The sequence below is a fragment of the Teleopsis dalmanni genome, chromosome 2, assembly GCF_002237135.1.
Source record: "Teleopsis dalmanni isolate 2A chromosome 2, ASM223713v2, whole genome shotgun sequence".
Classification (NCBI taxonomy): domain Eukaryota; kingdom Metazoa; phylum Arthropoda; class Insecta; order Diptera; family Diopsidae; genus Teleopsis; species Teleopsis dalmanni.
Genome location: NC_051847.1, coordinates 112592988 through 112616242, shown reverse-complemented (window position 1 = coordinate 112616242; position 23255 = coordinate 112592988). Strand labels below are relative to the sequence as shown.

At 32.3% G+C, this 23255-nt stretch overlaps 1 protein-coding gene across 1 annotated transcript in view; it reads left to right on the top strand.

Annotated features, from left to right (window-relative positions):
* Positions 1–23255, top strand: part of LOC119675471 (dystrophin, isoforms A/C/F/G/H-like) — a 160528-nt gene that overhangs the window by 102975 nt on the left and 34298 nt on the right. The window contains exons 5-14 of the mRNA XM_038086678.1: positions 12340–12494; positions 13659–17270; positions 17335–17649; positions 17714–18019; positions 18103–18605; positions 18674–18761; positions 19626–20675; positions 20797–21047; positions 21114–21281; positions 22870–23071. Coding sequence (XP_037942606.1) covers positions 12340–12494; positions 13659–17270; positions 17335–17649; positions 17714–18019; positions 18103–18605; positions 18674–18761; positions 19626–20675; positions 20797–21047; positions 21114–21281; positions 22870–23071 — 6650 coding nt within the window. The remainder of the gene's footprint in view (positions 1–12339; positions 12495–13658; positions 17271–17334; positions 17650–17713; positions 18020–18102; positions 18606–18673; positions 18762–19625; positions 20676–20796; positions 21048–21113; positions 21282–22869; positions 23072–23255) is intronic.

Genomic DNA, 23255 nt, shown 5'->3' with positions numbered 1-23255 from the left:
TGATCACAAACGCACCTTGGTATATAACGAACGAACAGCTACATAAACAATTACATGTTCGAACAATCAAGGAAGAAATAGCAAGTATTTTAAAGAATTACGCTCAACGCTTATATATGCACCCAAACCCTCTGGTTACTCAACTGATGTCCCCTTCCAATACCTTTACAAGGCTGAGAAGAAAAACATCGCGAGACATTTTAAATATGTATATGTAGACAATACACTTTTATTTTAAATATATATGGATATGTCACTGGGCATAGTCCATACGTGCCTTTCTTTTTATATCGTAATAACCATTATTACGATTTAAATTTATATATATTACTTATTGTCATTCATTCCTGACAGATTGTAATAAATAAATGGATTTCAAAAAAAAAAAAAAAAAAGTCCTGGACAGTCTTCTCAGTACATCAGCTGCATATGATTCTTTTTCTCCTTTATTATTTGTTTTGTGTTGGTCCAGTCTAATCTACAAAAGGGTTGACTCTTATTTCAGAATATAAGAAAATAATACTTTTTCAAGTGGAAATTGCCAAAAGAAATTTTAAATTTTAAGTTCTGGCATTCAACACTGCGGACTATAGATAGATCTATCGTGTCCCCTTCATTAATTCAGAGTATTTGTCTTAATTTCAGATTTGATATCTTTTTGTAAACTTCCTCTCTTCTATAGAATTTTGATGAGGTAATCCTTATAAAGTTACAACGATAATTGGCATTAATTTAGATTATTTATGGATTGATTTATTATATAAAACCAACAGCTGAAGTGATCAGAATTTTTGGAAGACATTGTTGGAGACTTTAGCCTACAACTACTCAGGCATGTCTGCAGTCTTTATATTCACACAAATATTATTGACAACCACAACAGTTCTAAAATTTGTCCTATGAAATATTCTTAACATACCTACGAATATTTAAACTTGATCACAAACTAAATCATATCTAGTTAAAAATAAAAATATTCTAATTTGTCTTAAACCGTTTAAAATTGCTTGCAAACAAGTGAACGAACGAGTTAGGTAAGATTTTGACAAACACTAAACTGTCTGTGGGGCTTTAAGTTGAAAGTTTGCAATGTACCGCGAAAACATTGAAAAAAGTTTGGAAATGCCTTCGAAAAGTTATATGATCCAAAAATTATGTTGGCATCATATCAATCAACTTAACAGTACACGATTATGTCATGCAATATCATTACACTATATTATGCAGTGACTAGATGTAGTCAAAACATGGAACCGCGGCCACATCTGGTAAATCTTATCAAATATGATAGTTAATCGCATTATGTTATGTAGGCAACCGAGCGGGCCAACCTAACAGATAGCATTAATTCTATTTTGCAGAGTTACTATTTCTTCCATAGTTCCAACTTTTAGTCCCACTAATAGTTAAATATTACTTAACTAATTATAATCTAAAAATGTTAACCTACTCAAACGTTTGGTGTTTAGTGTTTAAAGTTTAGTAGAGTAAAACGATGTCACTTTGCAAAGTTATTACCAATGCTGGGTAAGGTACTTTCCATCCTAGTGTATTATTTACGAATACTTCCTAAGTCTCCTTACTATATTTCGTTATTGTATTTCACTCTCCAACAACCATATATCATTGGTATGTATGGATTTCTGGCTCAGGTATGCCAAACAGCTTATAACATTTACTCACGCATTGACGCCGCTACGCACTTTCAATAAATGCGTGCTTATCACTACTTAACTCGACAAACATAAAACCATAAAAGTTCCTTAACCCCTTCTCGTTTCTCGTTCTCAGGCTGGATTTTTATAGAACACATCGAGCGAGCACAACCACAAAAGTGTTTGGATGATAAATTAAATATTTCTTCTGCTGTGGCGGTTGTTGTTGCTTTAAAATTGTTGATTCTGTTGGCATTTGCTTGTCTGATTGTTGTTGCAGTTGTTTGCTTGTTTGTTTATTTGTTTATTTGTTGGAATTGTTTTGTTTGCTTTAATTGCAGAACACTCATGCCAGGCTGGTAAGCTGGCAGGCGGACGACCAATAATAAACATTAAATTAATTACAAATACACAGCAGTAACTTTAATTCGGAAGAGAAGTTTTCAAGTTGAAATTTTTAATCTTTACCAAACGGAAAAGCCAAAAAATCACTCAATCAACATTCAAGAGATTAATGTATTATTGGGTCCGCCTAATATTTATTATCAGTTAGTATTTATCGATATTTGATATATATTTTTCGATTTCAGATATTCGTATTAGATATCTATTGAATAACGTTTGTTGGGCTTAGTTTTAAGAATTAGACAAACGCCATTGGCAGCAGACCTCATGCAAAACTGGAGTCATTTAGATCCGCTCTAAATGAAGTTTTGGTGTGTCATAGTTTATCAGATGATAATATGATCATCAGATGATTTAAATGATATAGCATTGAAACATTCTTTGTTTTCGCAGATGAAAAAAATTGTCCATTGTCAGATCATGTATGTCTGCAAATAAATATCCTTTTACTAAATAATTAGAAAATCAATTATTTCGTATATCTTGGGTCATATCATGCTTATTTTTAACTGGCTTTAAAGTATATTCCAAATTGTTTTCGTTAAAAAACCTTAAATTATATCCATTTGACGTTAAGATTGTCTTTTAATTATGTGTAAGTGAAAGTACTAATATGAGGTATAATATATTCCAGTAACATATATTTAATTAAATTTTCCTTAACTATGTTTTTTGTCATCTCAGAATAATCGTATGGACGGCTATATAAAATATGGGATTATATGGGACTATAAAAACGATATGTTTATTTTGTTTAAACTACTATTAAGTAATTTTTGTTTATCCATAGAATTTTTATTTGCAACTCCTCAAATATTGGAAGAGATTTATTTTTTTAGTAAAATAAAAATGAATGACTCATTTTAAACGATTCACTTTTGAAAGAGGCGTGATTTCATCTAACATACAAACTATAGCTTCTCAACTAGTAGGTTGGTCTAAAAAGACCGGTCCGTTTTTTGACTTGATACTTGAATGTTATTCATTAACGGCGTGTATATACAATAACTTCAACTTTTTAGTTATTCTATGTACTGAAAATAAATATATAGTTGAACTCTCAGTTTTCTCTGTGAAAACTGCAATCAGAAACACAGTCCAGCGTTCTTCTCTTGAGTGGATAAAAAGGGCGCTGTATTAATTGACTAAGAAACAAATGAAATACCATCTAATGCTGATTATAGCGCACTAATTTATTAGCCATATCTGCTGGTCTGTATCTGTCTGTTGTTCCCTTATCTGTAGACACGCTTCGCTATCAATTTACAAATAAATCATTCATGCGCGTGGTAAATTCATTGAAGCTGAAAGCGCATAAAAAATATTTGTAAAACTGTTTTATTTTCTATTTGCGTTGCCCTCCGATATCTTCCGTTTGCTGACTTTCTGTATTTCTGGTTAAGGAGTCAAAATAGAATTTTATAGAAACTTGGAAACTAAGTCAGTTACTACTACTACCACTATTTCGCATCGTATCTGTCATGATCCAGCAGCTGCATTAGCTACATGAGCTGTATGGGCTGCATCTGCCTGCAATGTGCAATCTGAGCTCTGAAATCGGATTTTCATTTTAGATTATTGGTAAGCATTGGCAAGAAATGTGAAGTGCTTGGCTTTTGCGGTTGTGCGGTGCCTGCAAATGTTGCAAATATTGGAAATGACTTCTGAGCATGCGCATCGCATATTTGTGCTTTTTTATCTGTTGTCTAACAACTTTCTAATTACAATTTTAATTACAATGCACAATAAAACTTATTTTGCTTAGTTTATTTAATTTCAATTTTTAACAAAAACATTAACAATGTTTTTTATGGCAAATTACGCGTTTAAAATGTTGTAAAAATTAGTTTGCTATTTTTTTCTTGCCTTGCGTGATGCCTATTATCTGTGCTTTTTATTGCTCTTTGGTGGTCTCTCTTCAACCATCACGAATGACGGTACCAGTAAGCATATATGTGAATAAGTGATAAAATTTCCATTAGCTTGTGAAGTTGCAGTTGTACCATAATACGCGTAGCCAAGGAGGGACCTGTGGGGCGATGGTTCCCCTAAAGGCGTGTCCGAAATGATATTTTATAACAAAAATATATATTAACCCCATACATTGTAAGGTTAATTGCAGTTCTCAGAGGTTACTTGTATAAGAACCCAACCACACACATTCTCTGAAGTTTTTAGAAAAGTACCCTTTTGACGGTTTATCTCACTGTTCGTCAGTAAGAACTAAAGTGATTTGTTACATTACACCAGATTAATAGAATAAATTTAATTTATATGAGTTTTTTGTAATATAAAAAAGATAAATAATCGAATCTACGGATCAACTAAATAATCAACTGCCTCCCCTATATCACTTTTCTTGGTGAAGCCTGTGAAAGTCAAATAATTTACACATTTTCACTTTATTGTAAGCACAACGTCTAATTTTGTTTACTTTTTTGAATAAATTAAAAATTTATTTAAAAAAAATTCAATTGGAAATATTTCTAACGAAAAGTTTAAATTTTACTACATTCGCATAATACCTATAATTCAATCAGCTAAATAAATTTTTAACTGAAGATTCCAAAAAAATGTATCTCAATGTTTTTTAAAGTAAATAAGAACAAACTTTAAAGTGTAATAGTGACTAATGAGGAGCTATTATAGTTCCTCATTAACCCTTTTTTATTTTAATTTTGTTTGGGTAGAAGTAACAATCCGTTGCATGATCTAATGCAGCGTTCTCACTAATAATATCGTCATATAATGGCAAATGCAAGGAATAGCACAGATTTGTAGAAAATTGTGCCATTAAGATGAAATACAGGATATTATATTATGGAATGTTTTTTGTCTGATGCTTCGAAAGATGAATGATTCTAAGAAGCAGATTCCTATCTTAACAACTACAGATGTTTCTTATGTTATTATTTATAGAAATGTATTTGCTTTTCAGGGATACTGAGTTCAGACAATGCGGTCTGAACGTGATATCGAAATAGAGCTAATAAAGCTGAATTTGAGAGGTCTTTCAATGATGGCAAGAGTAAAGCTGAACTGATAAAACACAATTCAACCTTTTTCACTAAATACATAAAAAGCCTTATTCATGAGTAAGATGAATTACCAGATGCTATATTGCAAAAACGTCGCATTGGTTGGTTGCAGTGGCAGGTCATAAGATAACTTCAAATGTACCTCAATTAGCGATTTTTCGCCGTTTTGTTACCACATTCCTCGCAAGAACTCTAGTATAGAAGAGTAGAGACTAAATCCATCCCACTGAATTTAGGTAATTTAATAGGTCTTTCATCTTCACCATTGAGTAGTCTGATAAACTATCACAAAAGTATTTTCCTAAGAACCTATATCTTCTGGATGCTAGAGCTGGGCATTCACAGAAAAAATGTATTATTGTTTCTTTCTCCTGCGGGTTTCTACAACTTCTGCAGTGAGAGTTATAGGGAATACGCAGTTTCTCTGCGTGAGTTCCTATACACCAATGACCAGTAAGAACTGTAATAAGCCTTGCAGTGTTTACGCGATCTCTTTTGATCAGTTCCAGGGATTTATTTTTATTATAGGTGGGTCACGTCAACCTAGAAGTTGCAGATGACCTTAGTGCTTTCCATCTGTTATTGACGAGTTGCAGAAAGTAAAGGAAGGTACTTCTTTTGATGGTCTCCAGGGTAATATAAACTGGTACCGCCAGTGACGCGTCTGTTGTCAGCCACTTGCTTTAAACTTAGTATTGACTTTGATTTAGTTGTTTTTCATATACAATCACAATATTGGGAACTTTTAAAAAAATTCGATAAATTAAAGAAAAATTTAATAAAACAAAATTTTATGCAAATCTGAAATCTTCACGGCATTTGGATAATCAATCATGCAACCACTATGGTTGATAATGGTTGACTGAAGTTATCAAATATTCAGTTTCTTAAGCGATGACTCATCACGTGGAAAGTAATATTTAACATTTAACATTAATAATTATTTTTTATTATATTAAATATACTTCGTTTTCTCATATCTCATATTTTTGTTATCTGTTTATCAAGGCAATTTCCATAATAAACCGGCGTTTAGTTCGATCACGTTATCAACTCGCAATTTGCAGTTAGTCTGCCGGCGACTTAATGGGTCTGGTACGTGTTTCTCATCTTTGTTTATTATTTGTATTTTAGTTTGGTTCATTAGGAAATTCTTTTTAAAGAAATTTCGCGAAAATATATTAAAATAGCAAATAAAGATATTAGCAGTCTGAATATGTACATTGGGATTTGTAGTTCAAACTACACGACAGTCAAATCTCGTTAAAAATTGGTAGAATAACTCAGATAATTTGTTTGTAATTTTAATAATAAATGTTCAAGCAAACACTCAAAAATAATTTACCTATAAGAATCCTAAGACACTTCTTGAACGTTTGAACTGATCTAATATTAAAACTTGAAAATTTATATTTATTTTTTATAATAAATATTCATTTATTAATTTATATTTATTTATTAATTCAGAAATAAATTTATGCATTTTCTGAATAACAGGTCATTTATCTTATCTAGTATTGGATTATAATTTTCAGTTTCAAAGTTTATAGTTTATTTCTATTGATACACATTTAATGTGAAAATATTAATTTTTTCACGTATTTATTATTAAGTATTTTTTTTTTATATTTTGGTGCTATTAACTGGTGCTTTGACTTGTGTGTTGTATATATTAATGTATTTGAATAGTTACTTCGAATCAATATATTAAAAATGAAAAATTATTGACCACTTTATCTTCTAAATTTATATGACAAAATGTGCCAGAAAGATATACTAAGATAATTTGCCCTAAGAGGCAAATTGTTCGTATACCTATATGAGTATGCGTATATTGTATACAGAATAAAAGTATTTTCAGAAAAATCCGTTCCAACGCTTTTAATATTTAATTGCAATGAACTATGTTTTGAGTGCTTATTATTTAATTATGGCCAAGTAGTTATAATAAATGGACTTGCGCTTATTAAAATCTTCTTGTAAATTTGGGTCATACGGTCCAAATAGATACGTACGAAAATATTCGCAATACTTAATTAATCTTTTTTTTTTCGTTATAATTTCAATAAAGTAAATGTGAGATGTGTGCAAAACTGATTCATCAACTTATAGTTTTTATTTGAAGTTTAGAAAAAATGTTTTTCTTTATTCGAAAAAAATACAGTTGTATTTTTCAACTGCATTTTTATTATGGCTCTCTCATATTTCATAATAAATTACTTCATCATAATTAATGTTTCTCTATTGAACCCTAAGTTTTCAAAATATTCTAAGAATATAATTAAAAATGCAATAAAAGCAATATGTAATGAATATTGTTGTTCCACTGAATTTATTGCTGTTGCTACGGGAAGCAGCCAGCAACTATTGTATTCAATTGCAAACAATACCATTCCTGGTATCAGCAACAATTTTGCTAATTGCAAACGGAACAACGCCACCAGCGAAGTCTTATAGTATCTTTATTTGTGGCTGGCCCCCTAGCAATTGCAACTGTTAGTGACTGTTACGGGTACAATATGGTATACATTTTTGTTACAGTCAGTCTTGGTCGAATAAGAAAAACTTAAAATAAGTTATTCATATGAAATAAATAGCTGTGAAAGTAGTAAAAACTGTTGAATCCAAAAGGATGCATTTAACATTTTCGATTTTCTTCATCTCAGTGTATACAGTAACCTATATTTATAGGTTACTGTATAGTCAATAATATTATTTAACTTCGCGCCAACTATATTTTGTAGTGTATATAATATATTTAATACTTTTCGATTTTTTTATCCTGTCCTTGTACGTACAAAGTGTTTAGTAGTTGCTCATCTTTTTTCAAAGAACGTAATATACATATAGCTTAGGAATGTTTTACTAGCGTTACTTATATCGACATGAAACGAAACTACGCATAGTCTATTGTCCGGACTTCATTTCTGAGTTCTTAAACATAAAAACTCGTAGGTTAGTTTGAAGCTTGTTTTCGGTTTCAGATATTTGGAGAACTACAACGCACAATATTTGAATCAAAAACTCATTTTTCGTTTAAGTATAAATTATTAACAAGAATAAAAATTATTTAAAACGAGTAAGGATCGATATCAAAGTCATATATAAAGTTTCAATACTAGCATAAGTATGATTTAACGTTAATGACTTACGCATAACTTAAGTCAGTATTTGAGACAAAAATAACAACTGTAAAATCGGTTAGTAATACTACCTGGATTGGTAAATACCCGGTCGCATTTTTTTTTGGAAAATTGTATTTTGTGCTTCAATATAATCTTCTTTTAGCTCGACACACAGAGTCCAACGATCTTTCAACATTTAGATATCTTTTAAATAATATGATTTATTAAGTCCTTCAAAATATACCTTAGAATCCAATTCCACGCCATCATTTGATGTAAATCTCTTTCCCTGAAGTCATTTTTCAAGTTTGAAAACAGAAAATAGTAACTGGGAGCCAAAACTGGAGAATACGTTATGTGAGGAACCAATTTGTACCGCAATTTATTTAATCTTGTCATAGTTTTCCTTGATATGGAAGCAAGTGCGTTATTCCGCAAAATTAAAATTTTTTTCTTTGACAAATGTGGTCGTTTTTTCTTGATTTTCTTATTCAATCAATCCAATAATATGCCATAGCAGTCTGATGTTATTGTTTTTCCCGTTTCCAAATAATCTATGAAAAATATTTCACTTGAAACTTTTCCAGCCAATTGTTGAGTTCGTGGTCATTTGGGAGCACTACCCCCGGGCTCTACTCATTCTCTGGCGTGTTGTTTTTACTCAGGTATAAAGTAATGGATCCATGTATTATCAGTTGTCATTATTCGACGCTCACAGTCAGTTATATTGCGCATAAACATTTCTAAGTTTTGTTTTGAATGACGAAGTCGTTGTCGTTTTTGGTCAATTGTGAGCAAATGCGGCACCCATCTTGCCAATTTGATCATTTTCATACACAAATATTCATGTAATATTTTCGATACACGTTCATATAACAAGTTTGTCATCTCTGCCATCGAACACAATTTGATTTTTGGATCATACAACACAATATCGTGGATTTTTTCAGTGTTTTTTTCAGCTGTTACCTCTTTCGGACCTCGTCCTGATCGAACGCTGTTCATCAAAAGCACAAGTACGACCACGTTTTAATTCAGTTTTCCTATTTTTTATTGTTGTTAACAATGGTGCAACGTTTCCGTAAATAGAATCCATTACCAATTGATATATATATATAAGTAACATATAAGACCGTTCTTGTCTACGGTTTGAAACAGACTCAATTTATTATATTTACGTTTCTACAGAATAGTGTTCTTACGTCTATCTTAATTCTTCACTAAGAGAAAGCGATTGAGTGGCAGAGATTGTATACATATATAGGTATAACCAATTTGATTGCATCATTGTTCATTCCTTTCAAATGGAGTAATTTTATAAATGAACGATATTCAGTTTTTTCAATTTTATGAAAAATCACTAAGGTGCACTATTTAAATTATTTACAAAAAGCTAACTAATAAACATATGATTATGTCGAAACTTTCGCAGCTGTCGTTTAAAACTTACCAAATACATAAAGTATAAGGGAATTGTTCTGGCGTTGCCACCTATTGTGAAGTCTACCTGACTTATCAATCCACCTAGTATCTTAAATTTAGTACAATTGATTAAAAGCAGCAAACAGATATTTGATTTGATTTATTACTTATATATTGTATATTATATTTTGGATTATAGGTCCCTATCTGAAGTGATCTAATGTATTCCATTCTATAGTACATAAAAGTTGGTGACTTATGTCAGTTACATTCACTCATTATTCTGATAAATTCAGTGTGAACTAATGTTGTTTGACGAATAATTTGTACCAGCACCAAATATTATTTTTACTACTAATGATACTAGTCGCTTTGGCGACTGACTTACTTGACAAAAATACTATAACAAACTAGCTAAGGTTTATAATGTGTTACCATTAAGGATGAAAACAAAATAGATAGATACCAGCATCGAAAGCAACTAAAAGAAGCCGAGATAAAATGCAATTCGAAACTTAAAGATTAAAATTCGTTTAAAACAAAGCAACACAAATGAGGCAGACATTTTCACACACACACACAAATTTAATGAAAATTTCACTTAAATTCCAAATGCAATTAAGATGCATTTTTATTCGTGCTCAGCAATTTGTTGTTGCTTTCAACAGTGCTTGCATTCAATGTGCTAGCAAATTGCAAGTAGCAAATTGTGTGCTGCTGAAACCGCAAATTGTGGTTGACTGCATTTTAGAGCTTCTAATTAATATTCTGACTATGTTTATGTTGTAGTCAATTCGCAATTGATTTTAAGATACTATTTTGGGTAGTTGCAGAAAATGTGTATTTGTGTTTCGTCCTCTACTCATAGTAGAAAGTATATATGTATATATGTTTTTCTGTTCTGCAATCAGGTATGCAGAAAATGTCCTTTGCTCCATCATAAGCAATAAGGAAGTACTCAGCAGTGTGCAAGTGGCGCCAAATCGTTTCTTAAATGTTAAAATTTACCTTGAGAGAAGTATTTTTCCATTTAGTACAGTACAGTATGTGCTTCTAGACGTCTTGTTCAAGTTAAGTGCATTTGCCATTTCGAACTGGCACGTAGGAGCAAACAGAGCCGCTCCGAGCGCGGTCTCAAAATATGACGGCTACAGGAACTGAGTGAAAACCAAATAGCTCTTCAGGAACTGAGGATTGACCTCAACTGACAGACTGCGGTTAGGTTTACATGAATAACAAAATGTTTCTGAATGCACATAAAAGGATATTTACAGTAAACTCGTGTTTATTTTAAAATAAAAAATATGAAATTACTGATTATATGTTTAAAAGAAAACATGTTCTGTTGAAATTAAAACTTTCTAAACTTAAAAAAAACTTTGTTGATATATTATGATACCGAATATTACAATAAACCAAAAATGTCTTCTTCTATATATTTTATATATCCTTCATATATAGATTATCTTCGCTTATGGTAGTAGATAAAATTGTGAGAAGGTTGATAACAAATATCAGAAAAATTATAATTCTTATAAAAAAATAGTTTTAAGACGGGCTATTGATCCATTGTTCAAATAATAAACTTGTTTGAAATCAGTTTTCAAAACATTTTTTTTAAACTAAAAAAAATTTTAAAACCAAACTTTTCAAAATTAGCCCCTTTCGAAACGAAATTAATAATAACATATTTAGTAATTAAAACAATAAATTGCAAACAAAAAAATGTAAGTTTTATATTACTTACAATATACTTAAAAGAGTTTTTGGAGCTACTTTTTTAAAATCGATCAGTTGGGTTCACAAATAGATAATGGCGAAAAATATTAGAAACTTTTGAAAGTAATCCGCTTTTAGCCAGACAAGTAACACATGGATATAGTTCAATCAATTTGTCTAGTCTCTGTGTGATTTAAAATATACATACGTACATATACATAACCTGCAGTTAAGATAAATTTTAAAATTTTAATCTATGAAACGCCTAGTGGGAACAATTATGCATCGGAACTTCGTTAGCTCATTTATTTAGCCCAGGCATACAACCACCAGCCAAACCTCTAACCCACAAAAAATATATTCCCGCAAAGCGATAAATGTGTCGATGCCACTTAATGTTACGCTAATTGATTCTCAACGTTTTACACTTTGGCAAAAACATGTTCATTAGCAATGTATCTTGACTCGCAAGTGCAACGTGATACTAAATCAAAAATAGATACCAATTCACAGGCGTGCACGGTTGGCAGTTATTTTGCGGTAACGCTTTAGCGACCAACAGGTTGGAGCCATACGTACGGATGCCACCTAAGCTATTAAGCAAATCCGACAAATTTCAACATACAATAGCGAAAGGCTTAACAAAGGAGCGTTTGTGGCATTGTTGGAGCGCGATAAAGCATTTAACCACAAACGGCATTAAGCATATAGGCAAATAGGCAAATAGTTTAACATTCGCACTAACATTCGCATCCTGCGATTTTGCTCATAGTCACATGCATTATGACTTTTATTGTGAAGCTGAAACCTGCGAACATTGTCAAAGGTGAATGGATTCCGAAGCAGAGCTGAAGTGAAACTAGCTTTGGTTATTTATATTACATTATCCTTTCTAATCCGCTTTTTTTATAATGTTTATGTAAGGTGTTTGTGATACTATTGTTGACGTGACTTTTTTATGCTTTTTACTTTCAGATGAACGTCAGGACATACAGAAGAAAACTTTTACTAAATGGATCAACTCACATTTAGGAAAAACCCAGTGTCCTCAAATAAATGATTTATTCACTGATCTAAGAGATGGGAACCGTCTGCTAGCTTTGCTCAGTGTGCTAACACAGTCTCAATTGGTAAGATGCTTTTGCTTCAACACTTTTTAATATTTGCGAGATAAAGAAATGCGTTTATAAACTGATGCTAATGCATATAAACGCAGCAAGTGTTTTCTATAAAGAAAAATTCAAGGATACTTCAAGTGCCAAACGTAGTTATTGTAGTTGTGGAGTTTACTTGTATGCACAATTTTTGCATATTTACGTAGCTCGAATTGAGTGGCGGGCTTGCTCGCAGCTTCGCATGGAGCAGTTGTGCGAAGAAATTCGTGAAATTCGGAAAATGAAAGTAAAATTTTATTGTGGGTGCAAAAATCGTTGCTTCAGGCTGACACGTACATTTACATAAATTGCGTGGCATCAGTTGTCTGGTGCATTAGCTGCGACTGCATCACCCGTTTTTAATTTGTTCAGCGTTTTTATCTTCAGAGTTTTAGTTGCAGCGATAAACGATTTTAAATTGAGTTTTAATTTTGCAAGTTGAAGAGAAACAGACACATTTTCATGGTAATTAAAGACAGATAAAATTCACAAAATGTATACATAAATGAGCTTCACGTAAAAATTTGTTAAAGATATATTACATGCAACATGCAACATGTAAAATCTAATATGTACAAGTAGTCTTTAGTAGCATTGTAACAGACTAGGGATACCAATAAGTCAAGATCGCCGCCTCAAACAGACCTAACCTACTCACTCATCTTTCAGAGTTAATACTGATAATACGAAATTGAAATATCCTTCAAAGCCTTTAAATTAAAAGCTCTTAATTTATTATATTATTCTAAAGGTAAGATATGTTTTCTCACCCCTTACCTACCCGCTGCTTCATTTAATTTCATTCAAATTACAGTGTAATATGTCAAGTACATAAACATTGACTTGCTTACATATTACATATTAAATAAGAACACATACTACACTTCAATGTTTAGCCTTGGTTAAATGTAAATAACTTCTGTAGAAATGACGCACATCACCTTTATCCTTTGGAAGGAAAAATGAATTTTTCTTGATACTCTTCAAATGTTTTTACCTGTCATAAGAAGCAAATATTAAGCATACGATTTATATTATACCACCATAATTCTATTAATATTCTTTTACTTTTATTTTTTCAATAAAAATGACTCATTACTCAACGTCAACTATACATGTCCACTTATTTTCATATATCAGAAACCAGAAAAAGGACGTATGCGTGTGCATCACATTAACAATGTAAATAAGGTCCTGCAAGTCATTCAAGAACATGGCGTAAAATTGGTGAACATATCCAGTGATGATATCGTCGGCGGTAACCAAAAGCTTACGTTGGGTCTTATTTGGCTTATTGCGTTGCAATTCAATGGACAGAGCCTAGTCAAAAGTCATTCAGTTAATGGCATCGAAAAATCACTACTAGCTTGGGCGAGACAGTTCACAATAACTCGTGGTTTAGATGTTACGGATTTCTCAAAGAGTTGGACTGATGGTAGAGCATTTTTAATGATACTCGATTCAAATTTAGATGATATTGATTTAAGTATTGCCCTAACGAAGCATCCATTAGCGCGTCTAAACACAGCTTTTGACTTAGCGCATACATACTTTAGAATTGAGAAACTCTTAGATGCAGAAGATGTACATACGCATAAACCGGATCACAAGTCTATACAAATGTATGTGATGTGCTTGTATCATGCGATTGAAACTCGCCGTAGTCAAGAACGCACTGACAGTGATGGTGAAACTGTAGCTTTCGACGAGAAAGCAGAGGAAGTATTACCGCCAAGTGTTAATATAACTGATTTGGATGAAGTGCCATTGGATAGCGCAGAGGAGGTGTATTCAGACAAGAGTAGTACGCCCGGTAGCTTAGATGATGGTAAAAAGATACATGCAGATGTCACACATAGCATTATGGATATTGAAATTGATGGAAACAAAATAGATTATGTACACTTACATGATAAGTCGAGACCACTGAGTACTGCTACTAATGCATCGGTAGAAATTAGCACGTATCAGGCTGCTTTAGAAGCAGTGCTAACTTTGCTATTAGAAGACGAACAAATTTTGTCACACAACTTACCAGAGCCACATGATTTCCTTAGCGCTAAAATGCAGTTTCATGAAAATGAGCACTTTATGTTAAAACTAACAGAACACCAACAGTACGTAGGCGAAGCGCTAGAAGAAGGCTCTAATTTGATTAGTGAGTCTCAGAAACATTCGGGACTGTCAGTTGAAGATCAAAACGAAGTACGTCAGCAAATGGTTTTGCTGAATGAACGTTGGGAAACATTGCGATTACGTGCGTTAAGTGTGCAGTCAAGTATTCTGATGCGTTTGGCAGAGTTTCAAACAAAGCAAATTGAAAAATTACGTTTATTCCTCACTTCTGTCGAAGATCGCATATCACATATGACCGATATTGGTACCAGTTTACCAGAGCTCCAACAGCAACTAATAGATGCACAAAATTTGAAAACCGATTTGCACGCACAAAAAAGTTTGGTTGACAGTTTGGGCAACATGGTTGTGATTATAAATGATGAGTCAGGAAACTTTTGTGATTTAGAAGATAAGCTGACAGCGTTAGGCGAGCGGTGGTCCCATGTGATTAAATGGAGCGACTTACGAATTGAGAAATTGCAACAATACAAATCCATTCATCGTTGGTTGAACACACGTGAACAGGACCTTAAAGCAATGGAAAGTAAGGATGTTCTGGACTTGGGAAGTATTACTAAACGAATAAATGATCTGAATTATTGTGCGAAGGATTTGCTTGAACTAGAGCGCTACCTAAACGACTTGCGGCAAATGATTAGCACATGTCCGCAAGAAAACACTAACAGCACTGAGCGTGTGCTTGCACAATTAGAGAATTTCGAAGATCGTTTGGAAGCGTTGAAGCAAATTGTTGAGGTGCAGACAGTACGCATTGAAGAAAAAGGATTTAAGTTCGGACGTGACCGTGCGTCTTATGATGAGAGTCGTGCATTGCGTCCTGATGGTTGGACGGATTTCCAAATGATTATAAAGTTTGGTGAAGAAGAATCGGAGGAAGACGAAACTGAAATTGATAATAATATGTCAGCTCAAAATGGAACTTCATTGCTGAGCAAAAAACGTAAGCTTCGTAATACAGATAACTTTTATTTGCTAGATGAACGTATAAATGAGGCGTTTCTTTTTCTGGATGACATTGAGGATCGCCTGCAGAGTTTGCAACGTCAAAGCTTGCGTGAACAAAGCACAATAGTATGTGAAGTGCAGAATGAGCTTTACGATCGTACAAATATGGCACAAGAACTTAAGGAACTCTTTCATTTCTGTGAGCAAGAGGAACCTTCACGAAATTTGATAATGGAAGCGACACATATTAGAGTAATTGATGAGCGATATATGAAACTTAAAAATCGTACTAGTGTGCTATCCACAGAAACCACACAGTTACTCACGAGAGAAAAGTTCAACAACAGCTTGACTGGCTTCAAACTTGTTTTAGCTGATTCACGAGATTGGTATAGCCAGCATGCCAGTACGGCTAGTAAGGCTGATTTGGAGCAACGTTTAAGTGACATGGAATCATTGTCAACGGAGATTACCGCAGCTAAGCAGTCCGCAGCTATAATGGGTGATGAAATGTTAGAGTGGAAACAAGATTTTAATATATTCTATGATAGTTGGAATGATATGAAACGTGCCATTATTACTTTAATTAGAGAAGAAGGTGGCATGGATGAGGTAAATCAAAGATTACAATTATTAGAAGAATTTGTCGCAGAGGTAGTAAAGGCGCAAGTGTTGGTGGATGACTTGGAACCAATGCAGGCACAGCAAAAGGCATTAAACAACTTATTAGATGAATTAGAAAACTTAAAAATTGATTATGATTTTGTGTACTTACGACGACCCGATGCAATTACCACTGAATTTGCTGAAAATTGGGCAAAGGTTCCAGAATACTTGAACGAACGAATCATAAAACAAACGACTGCAATTGAAAATCTAAATCACTTTACAGCGGAATATAACGCCATCATTGTGGTTTTACGTAAACTAGAGTCCACACTTAAACAAGATGGAGATACTTTAAATGTCCGAAACAGTGAGATGGATAATCAACGTTTTAACATGGAGTTGCGTAAGATCGAAATCGACGTTATAAGTGCTCGTAACTTCAGCGAGATTATTATAAAGGATGCGGAAAATACACATCGCACACATTTGCTGAACCAAATAAAGGAATTGAATGAATTTTTCGCAAATGTGCAGAATTTGCATAAGGATTATGTATACAAAAGAACACAAATACTTGCCAAAACTGAAGAGATTTTCGACCGTTTGAATAAAACAGAAGATTGGCTTAGCGAACTCGAAATAAATACGCCAAAAACGAAAATTTCCGAGATAATGAACTCCAATGAACTCTTCCAGATAAAATCCAAATTTCAGACATTGAAAGAAACATGTGAACGTGAGACAGATAACTTTCGAGAGCTGAACGATCACGGCGGGGATATTTTATTACAAATAGACGAACTCAAATCGACGGGAGAAGAAAAAGTAGATTCAGAATATGCCTTGTTAACAAAGAAAGTTACACGTTTAAACGCGCGTTGGACGCAGGTCACGGAATTAGTTTATGCAAAAACAGCTTTACTAGAACATATATCAACACAGTTAGGTGAGTTTAAAAAGTTTATGGTGTCTGAATCGGGTTATTTAGATCGTCTGGAAAATAAAATCCGCAGTACACCAGAAAATGCAGATGCAGAAGAAATCATAGAAGAGCTGGATGTAAGTACTAATACTATTTGAAAAAGTTGTAAATGTTAATTGTTTGAAAATATTTTTCTATTAGGATTTGGAGAATGTATTACGTGCGCATTCCGATGAATGGCTTGAAAAAATTCAAGAAATTGGCAGTGAGCTAATTGAAAATGAGTTTATGGCCAACTCAGTAAGAGAAGAGATCGACACAATTGTAGAGCGGTGGACTCAACTACAATATAAGGCTAAACAGCGTACTGAAATATTAGAGAAAGAAGTCAGTGAAGCTGAACAATCTGAAAAATGTATAGTACAATTCGAAGCTTGGCTTACCCGTGTCGATGAGATACTCAGCGAGCATCTGGAAAATGATGTTACAATTGAGGATCTTCCTGAAGAGTTTCAAGTAAGTGTATGAAAGATAATGCTAGAAGATTGAATAATAAAACTAACTGTTTCTGCTTCTAAAGCGGTTGGTTAAAGAATTTGAGGTAAATGAAAAATCCTTCAAAGAAATCGAAGATGTTATAATGGAACTTACACGCAATGGAAAGCTGGAAGCTGCTAACCGCTTACAAGAACAGCTAAATCTTATGGAGTTACGCTTTAAGGCATGTCAAATTAAACTGAACAAGTGCACTGCCCCACAGCCAGCTTATGAATCACGTCTGAATCGTGCTGTAGCAGAGTTAAGAAACGTGGAACGGTCTACACTGGTGTTAGATGTAGCTTCTGCTGGTCCGAGCACTGTACAAATACAGTACCAAAAGTGCTTGGTAAATATAAAAATATTTTATATATAAAAAAAATTTATATTAAAAAGTAACTTATATAACTATTTTAACTTTAATTATTTTAGCAAATTTATCGTACGTTGTCAGAAATTAAGTCTGAAATTGAGAGCACTATAAAAACGGGGCGCAAAGTTTGTGAAGACAAGTTCACAAAATCACCGAAGCATTTAAGTCAACGTATAGACGCTCTAAAGCACCTCTACAATGCGTTGGGAGAAAATGTAACGCAATCTAAAATCTTTTTGGAGACTTTATTGAAACTAGCACATCAACTTGATGATTGCTTTGATAGTGCCGAACAGCTTATACTTCGTTTTGAGGCACTTCAAGAAATGCATGAACGCAACACTGTATTTTTAGATCTGGAAGATGTCTTACAAAAATGTGAAGACATTTACGAAGAATACAGGCAATCATGTGATCAGACCTGTATGGAGGACACACGTAAGAGGATTGATAAGCTTAAAGCCACTTACTTAAAGCATACCAGCGCTGATGTGATAAAACGACTCACCGAAATGAAAACCACTTTACAAAATTTGGATAATATATCGTTGGAAACTCTAAGGTGTGTCCTAACCTATATTGTTTGTAAATAAAAATATTGTTTTAAAAATTGCTTGCTCTGTTTTCTAGGGCAATGGAACATGATTTAAAGCAGATTAATGTACCCTCGAATCCTGAAATTGAGAACTTACAGCAACAAGTGATTGCAATTGTAGTGGTAAGTATTATTTGGAGACTTCATTTAAAATGCAAACTGTAAATACATTTTATGATAAATGTTCCTGCTTTATTGATTAACTGCGTTCTGATTTGGGATTTGCTTAATATCATTTATCTACTTTAAATTTAAATTTGATTAAAATTATTTCTATGTCATATTTAAAATATTTATTTAAACATTTACTATTATCTATTATTAGCAAAACTGCCTATAACGCTTAACTAAAACCTATTTTTAATTAATTTTAATTAACTTGCACATTTATTATTTTACTATTAAAATTTCTGTTCACCTTATTATTAATATGTAACCTTACTCTAGCCCTCGTAGTGATAATAATGCTTTAGAAATAATTTCATTATGTAAAATGATATAAACATATATATAATTAGTTTATGCACATCATTTTATCATTTTAAATTACCCACGCTACCCAGGTAATTAGTGTATCACTAAAAATTTCAACAGCAGAAAGTTGGTGTCATTTTTGTAGAGTTTTATAAATTAAAAAAAAAAAATATATATATATAAAAGTGGTTAGTGCAAATACCGGCAAATACCGGCAAGAGCATTTAAAAAACATCTGTAAATGTCCCTTTCCATTATTTAACATCAAAATAAATATTAACATCACCATTTACCCAATGCAATTTGGTATTGGCAACGCTATTGGAGACTTATTTTGTATAACATATTGGCGACTTAAGTATGCACATTAATTTAAAACTCGCCTAACATTTTTTAAGAATGTAGTTTTAAGCGTTCTTCACAACATTATTTAGTTAACTTGGTTCACAGTAAACTGCAGTCATAAAAAGACATACTTTGGAGACATTTGTATAATACTTAAAATTTTCACAGGATGCGGTTAAGACCCTTTTTGATGAAGCTTCAACACTAGAAGCTGACTTACCTGCTGATTCGTCAATCAAGACACATACAAATTTAGATGAAGACACTGAAATTGTTATTGTAAGTGACACTGTGCGACAGCGTCGTGCAAGAACACCTTCGGCAAATGATGCAAATACAACGCAAACCAGTATTGAATCAAACTCTCCAACACGCGTTATGAAAGAGGAACAAACTATTGAGCAGCAAGTGCTCCCAGACTTATTGCCTCCGCAAACATTTCGATTGGCTGAATCGAGTTCATTATTTTCTCAAATATCTCTAAATCCACAAAGTTTAACAGAACAGAATGAAGTTAGAAACAATTCCCATAAGTTGCCAAAAAGCAAAAGTGGAGAAAATCACGCCCAAATGGTCGAAATCAAAGCAAAAAATATACAAAACGATAAAATGTCCGTGCAGAACATAGAGTTGGAGCCACACATAGGCGAAATAGTCGATACAGTAAACATTTTAGAGAGTGTTGAGCCTTTCGTGCCAGAATATGTAGAAACTGTACAAATTATAGATCTATCTGAAGACTCAGATTCGTCTATGCGAATAGATGTTGACGGCAAAGAAGTTCGAAGAAGTAAAAGCAAACGTTCGCTCTGTGAGTCTCCTAAAGTTATGTTTAGCGAAGAAGTAGAGTTGAGACCCGAAGCTAATAACACTAGCACTCCGATATTGCGTGTAGAAAAGCAAAGAATTTCTTTTGAGGAAAAACGTAAACGTATGGAAAATGAACGTGACATATTACGTGATTCGGAAGAGGAATGCGATGACGATTCCAAAGAAACTGAATTAAAGCAGCCTAAAGCTAAGCGTTGGCGTCAATTGAAAATGACAGTTGAAATACCAACTGAGAGTTTAAGTGGACTTGAACTAGAACGAAATAGTTTTTACAATGCTGATAAGGAAACTAGTTTTGATGTAGAACCTTTGGTTTTTTCTGACGATGAAGAGATTCCGCGCTTCTCAATGGAAATGACACCAACTTTTGATTCCGATAGTGATACGGTAATATAATTAATAATTAATATTGGAAAATTATTGAAATTAATACAAAAAATTAAAAATAATCGTTTTTGAAATGAAAATCATACTTATTTTACTAATAAAGACTATTTTTATTTGGTAGAGTCGCATGGAAACACCCTCAACTAAAAAATCGGACTCGTGCCATAACAAAGTACTGTCAAATTCCACTTCCATAGATGATTCTAATATAACACTTCAGAGTCCGGATATGGAAATATTAAGTAACAACGTCCGCATATCAGACTCATCTTTAGAACAAAGAGTAAATGAGTTTGAGAAGATGTCCAAATATATGATTAGAAAATTGGAAACCACTAAGGAACTTATAGAAAATTGCCCTGACGGTGAAGCGTAAGTTGCTTATAATATTTACCTATAACGAAATGATTCCATTAATTGGTTTATTGGTTTTTTTAGTGCTGTGGAAGATCTGAAATTAATAATTGCTCCTGATGCTGCAACTTTAATTTCTCAGGGGGACTCACTGGTGCTTGAAACGCATGGTAAACAGGGCAGCGTTTCTCGACTTGTAATGAAAACACAAATTATTTTACGTGAAAAATTTCGTGAAGTGCAGCAGTCAAAGTACGTCATACTATAATTTATCATCATATATTACTTGTATATTAACTTAAATTATCTTTATCATTGTTATTATTACTATTATTTTATTAGTCATAGAAAAGGCTTTCAGGTCATTGTACAACTATTGGCATTATATTATGTTTTGTTTACTAATTAATTGTAATAATAATTTTGTTTTTAACGGGTTAATTGGTCAGTAGTTAAATAATACAATTTTTAAAAAAGTTTTGTATTATTATTTTGTTTTATTTATCTAATTATATATGCTTATAGGAGAAAATTGCTATGTTTAATATAAAATATTTCAAGTTTACCCGTCATTTTAGCTTATTTACTGTCTGTTTGTATATTATTATCATATCTGTTTGTATATTATTATCATATTATAAATATATAATAGTTTTATAATTGTAATTTTTTTTTGAATAGTTCAATACAATACATATTAATTTCATGTATATAATACAAGATCTTTGGCTTTAAAGAATTTGCTCATTAAGACGAAAATCCTTGTTTCAAAAAACAAAAAAAGTGTGTACTACCGAAGTACAGAAGGTCAAAGTATCGACTATCGGAAAAACACCTTCAGTAGAAGAATTTATTTTTTACTACTCATAATGATAGCACAAGCAGTCCACTTCGAAGACTGATTGCAGTAAAGCAGTGCATGATACATGAAAAATACTTCTAATAAAATTTGTAGTACATCTGCATATTAATTATATTATTAATAAACAAAAATATTAACTGTTGATTGTAATATGATGATATACTGTACCGGCACATGTCAAGAACAAAGACCTGCATTTCTTAACATCAAGGACTCACTTTATAAAGTAAAAATACTTTAAAATGAAACATCCTGCATATATGTTATACAAATAACGTAAACCTAAAATATTGTCTGGTAAATATTTCTTGTAACTTAAGTAATGTGATTATCAGTTGTAATCTGAAACGAAATCTAATTTATTTTATTTCCTATTTATTTTATACGTACACGATCAATTTCATCAAACTTCCCAATTTAGCTGTAAATATTGCGATTTATATGAATTGTTCATTTGCAAATATAATAAATATATAGATACATTGAATATAAATGTAAAGATGTGTTGTTATATATACTCTAGGCTATAAAATATACAATATAAATTATGGTTCATTACATTATTAGTAAAAATAGATATTTCTTGATAATCATTCCGTATCAATAGTCTCGATAACCTTTGGAACATAAGCGTACTGTATTTAATTTCTAAAACTTAATAATACGTTTTATATTTATTGTTATATGATATTTACTATAATATAGTCCTTGTTCATGTCACTTGCCTTCTACATTTTTATCTTTGTTTTATATGTTTTACTTTCAGAATTTATTTTCATTTTATTTATATTTTAATTTATTTATATTTTAATTTATTTATATTTTAATTTATTTATATTTTAATTTATTTATATTTTAATTTATTTATATTTTAATTTATTTATATTTTATTTTATTTAACCACGTATGTTGGCCTATGTTTGATTTTTTTTTTATTTCGTAACTCCAATTATTAATAGATTTATTTGCTATTTTTAGGTCTAAAGTTCCTGAAGTAACTGCGACCAACGATAACGGTGAAACATCAAGTCCTCGTTCCACTTTAGAAAAGTTGAGCATAAAAGGTATCAATGTAGAGGAATTAGTTTGCAAAGGACTCAAGCGTATTAATGATTTGATTGAAAAGCCAGTAGACCATAATTCAATAGAGGAACTGGAACGACGGCTTAATGAAGTGAATGTACGTAATGAATCAATATTTCTTAATCTGGTTGCAGTTGTGGTTTTTAATTATTTTCTTATATTTGTATTAGCTAATTTTTCATTTCATTTATATTTGCACATAGTAACAGCTATGAACCGTAGAAAAATACAATCCAATTCCACAGTTTACTGTATTGTGGATATTTGGGCCAAACGCCAAA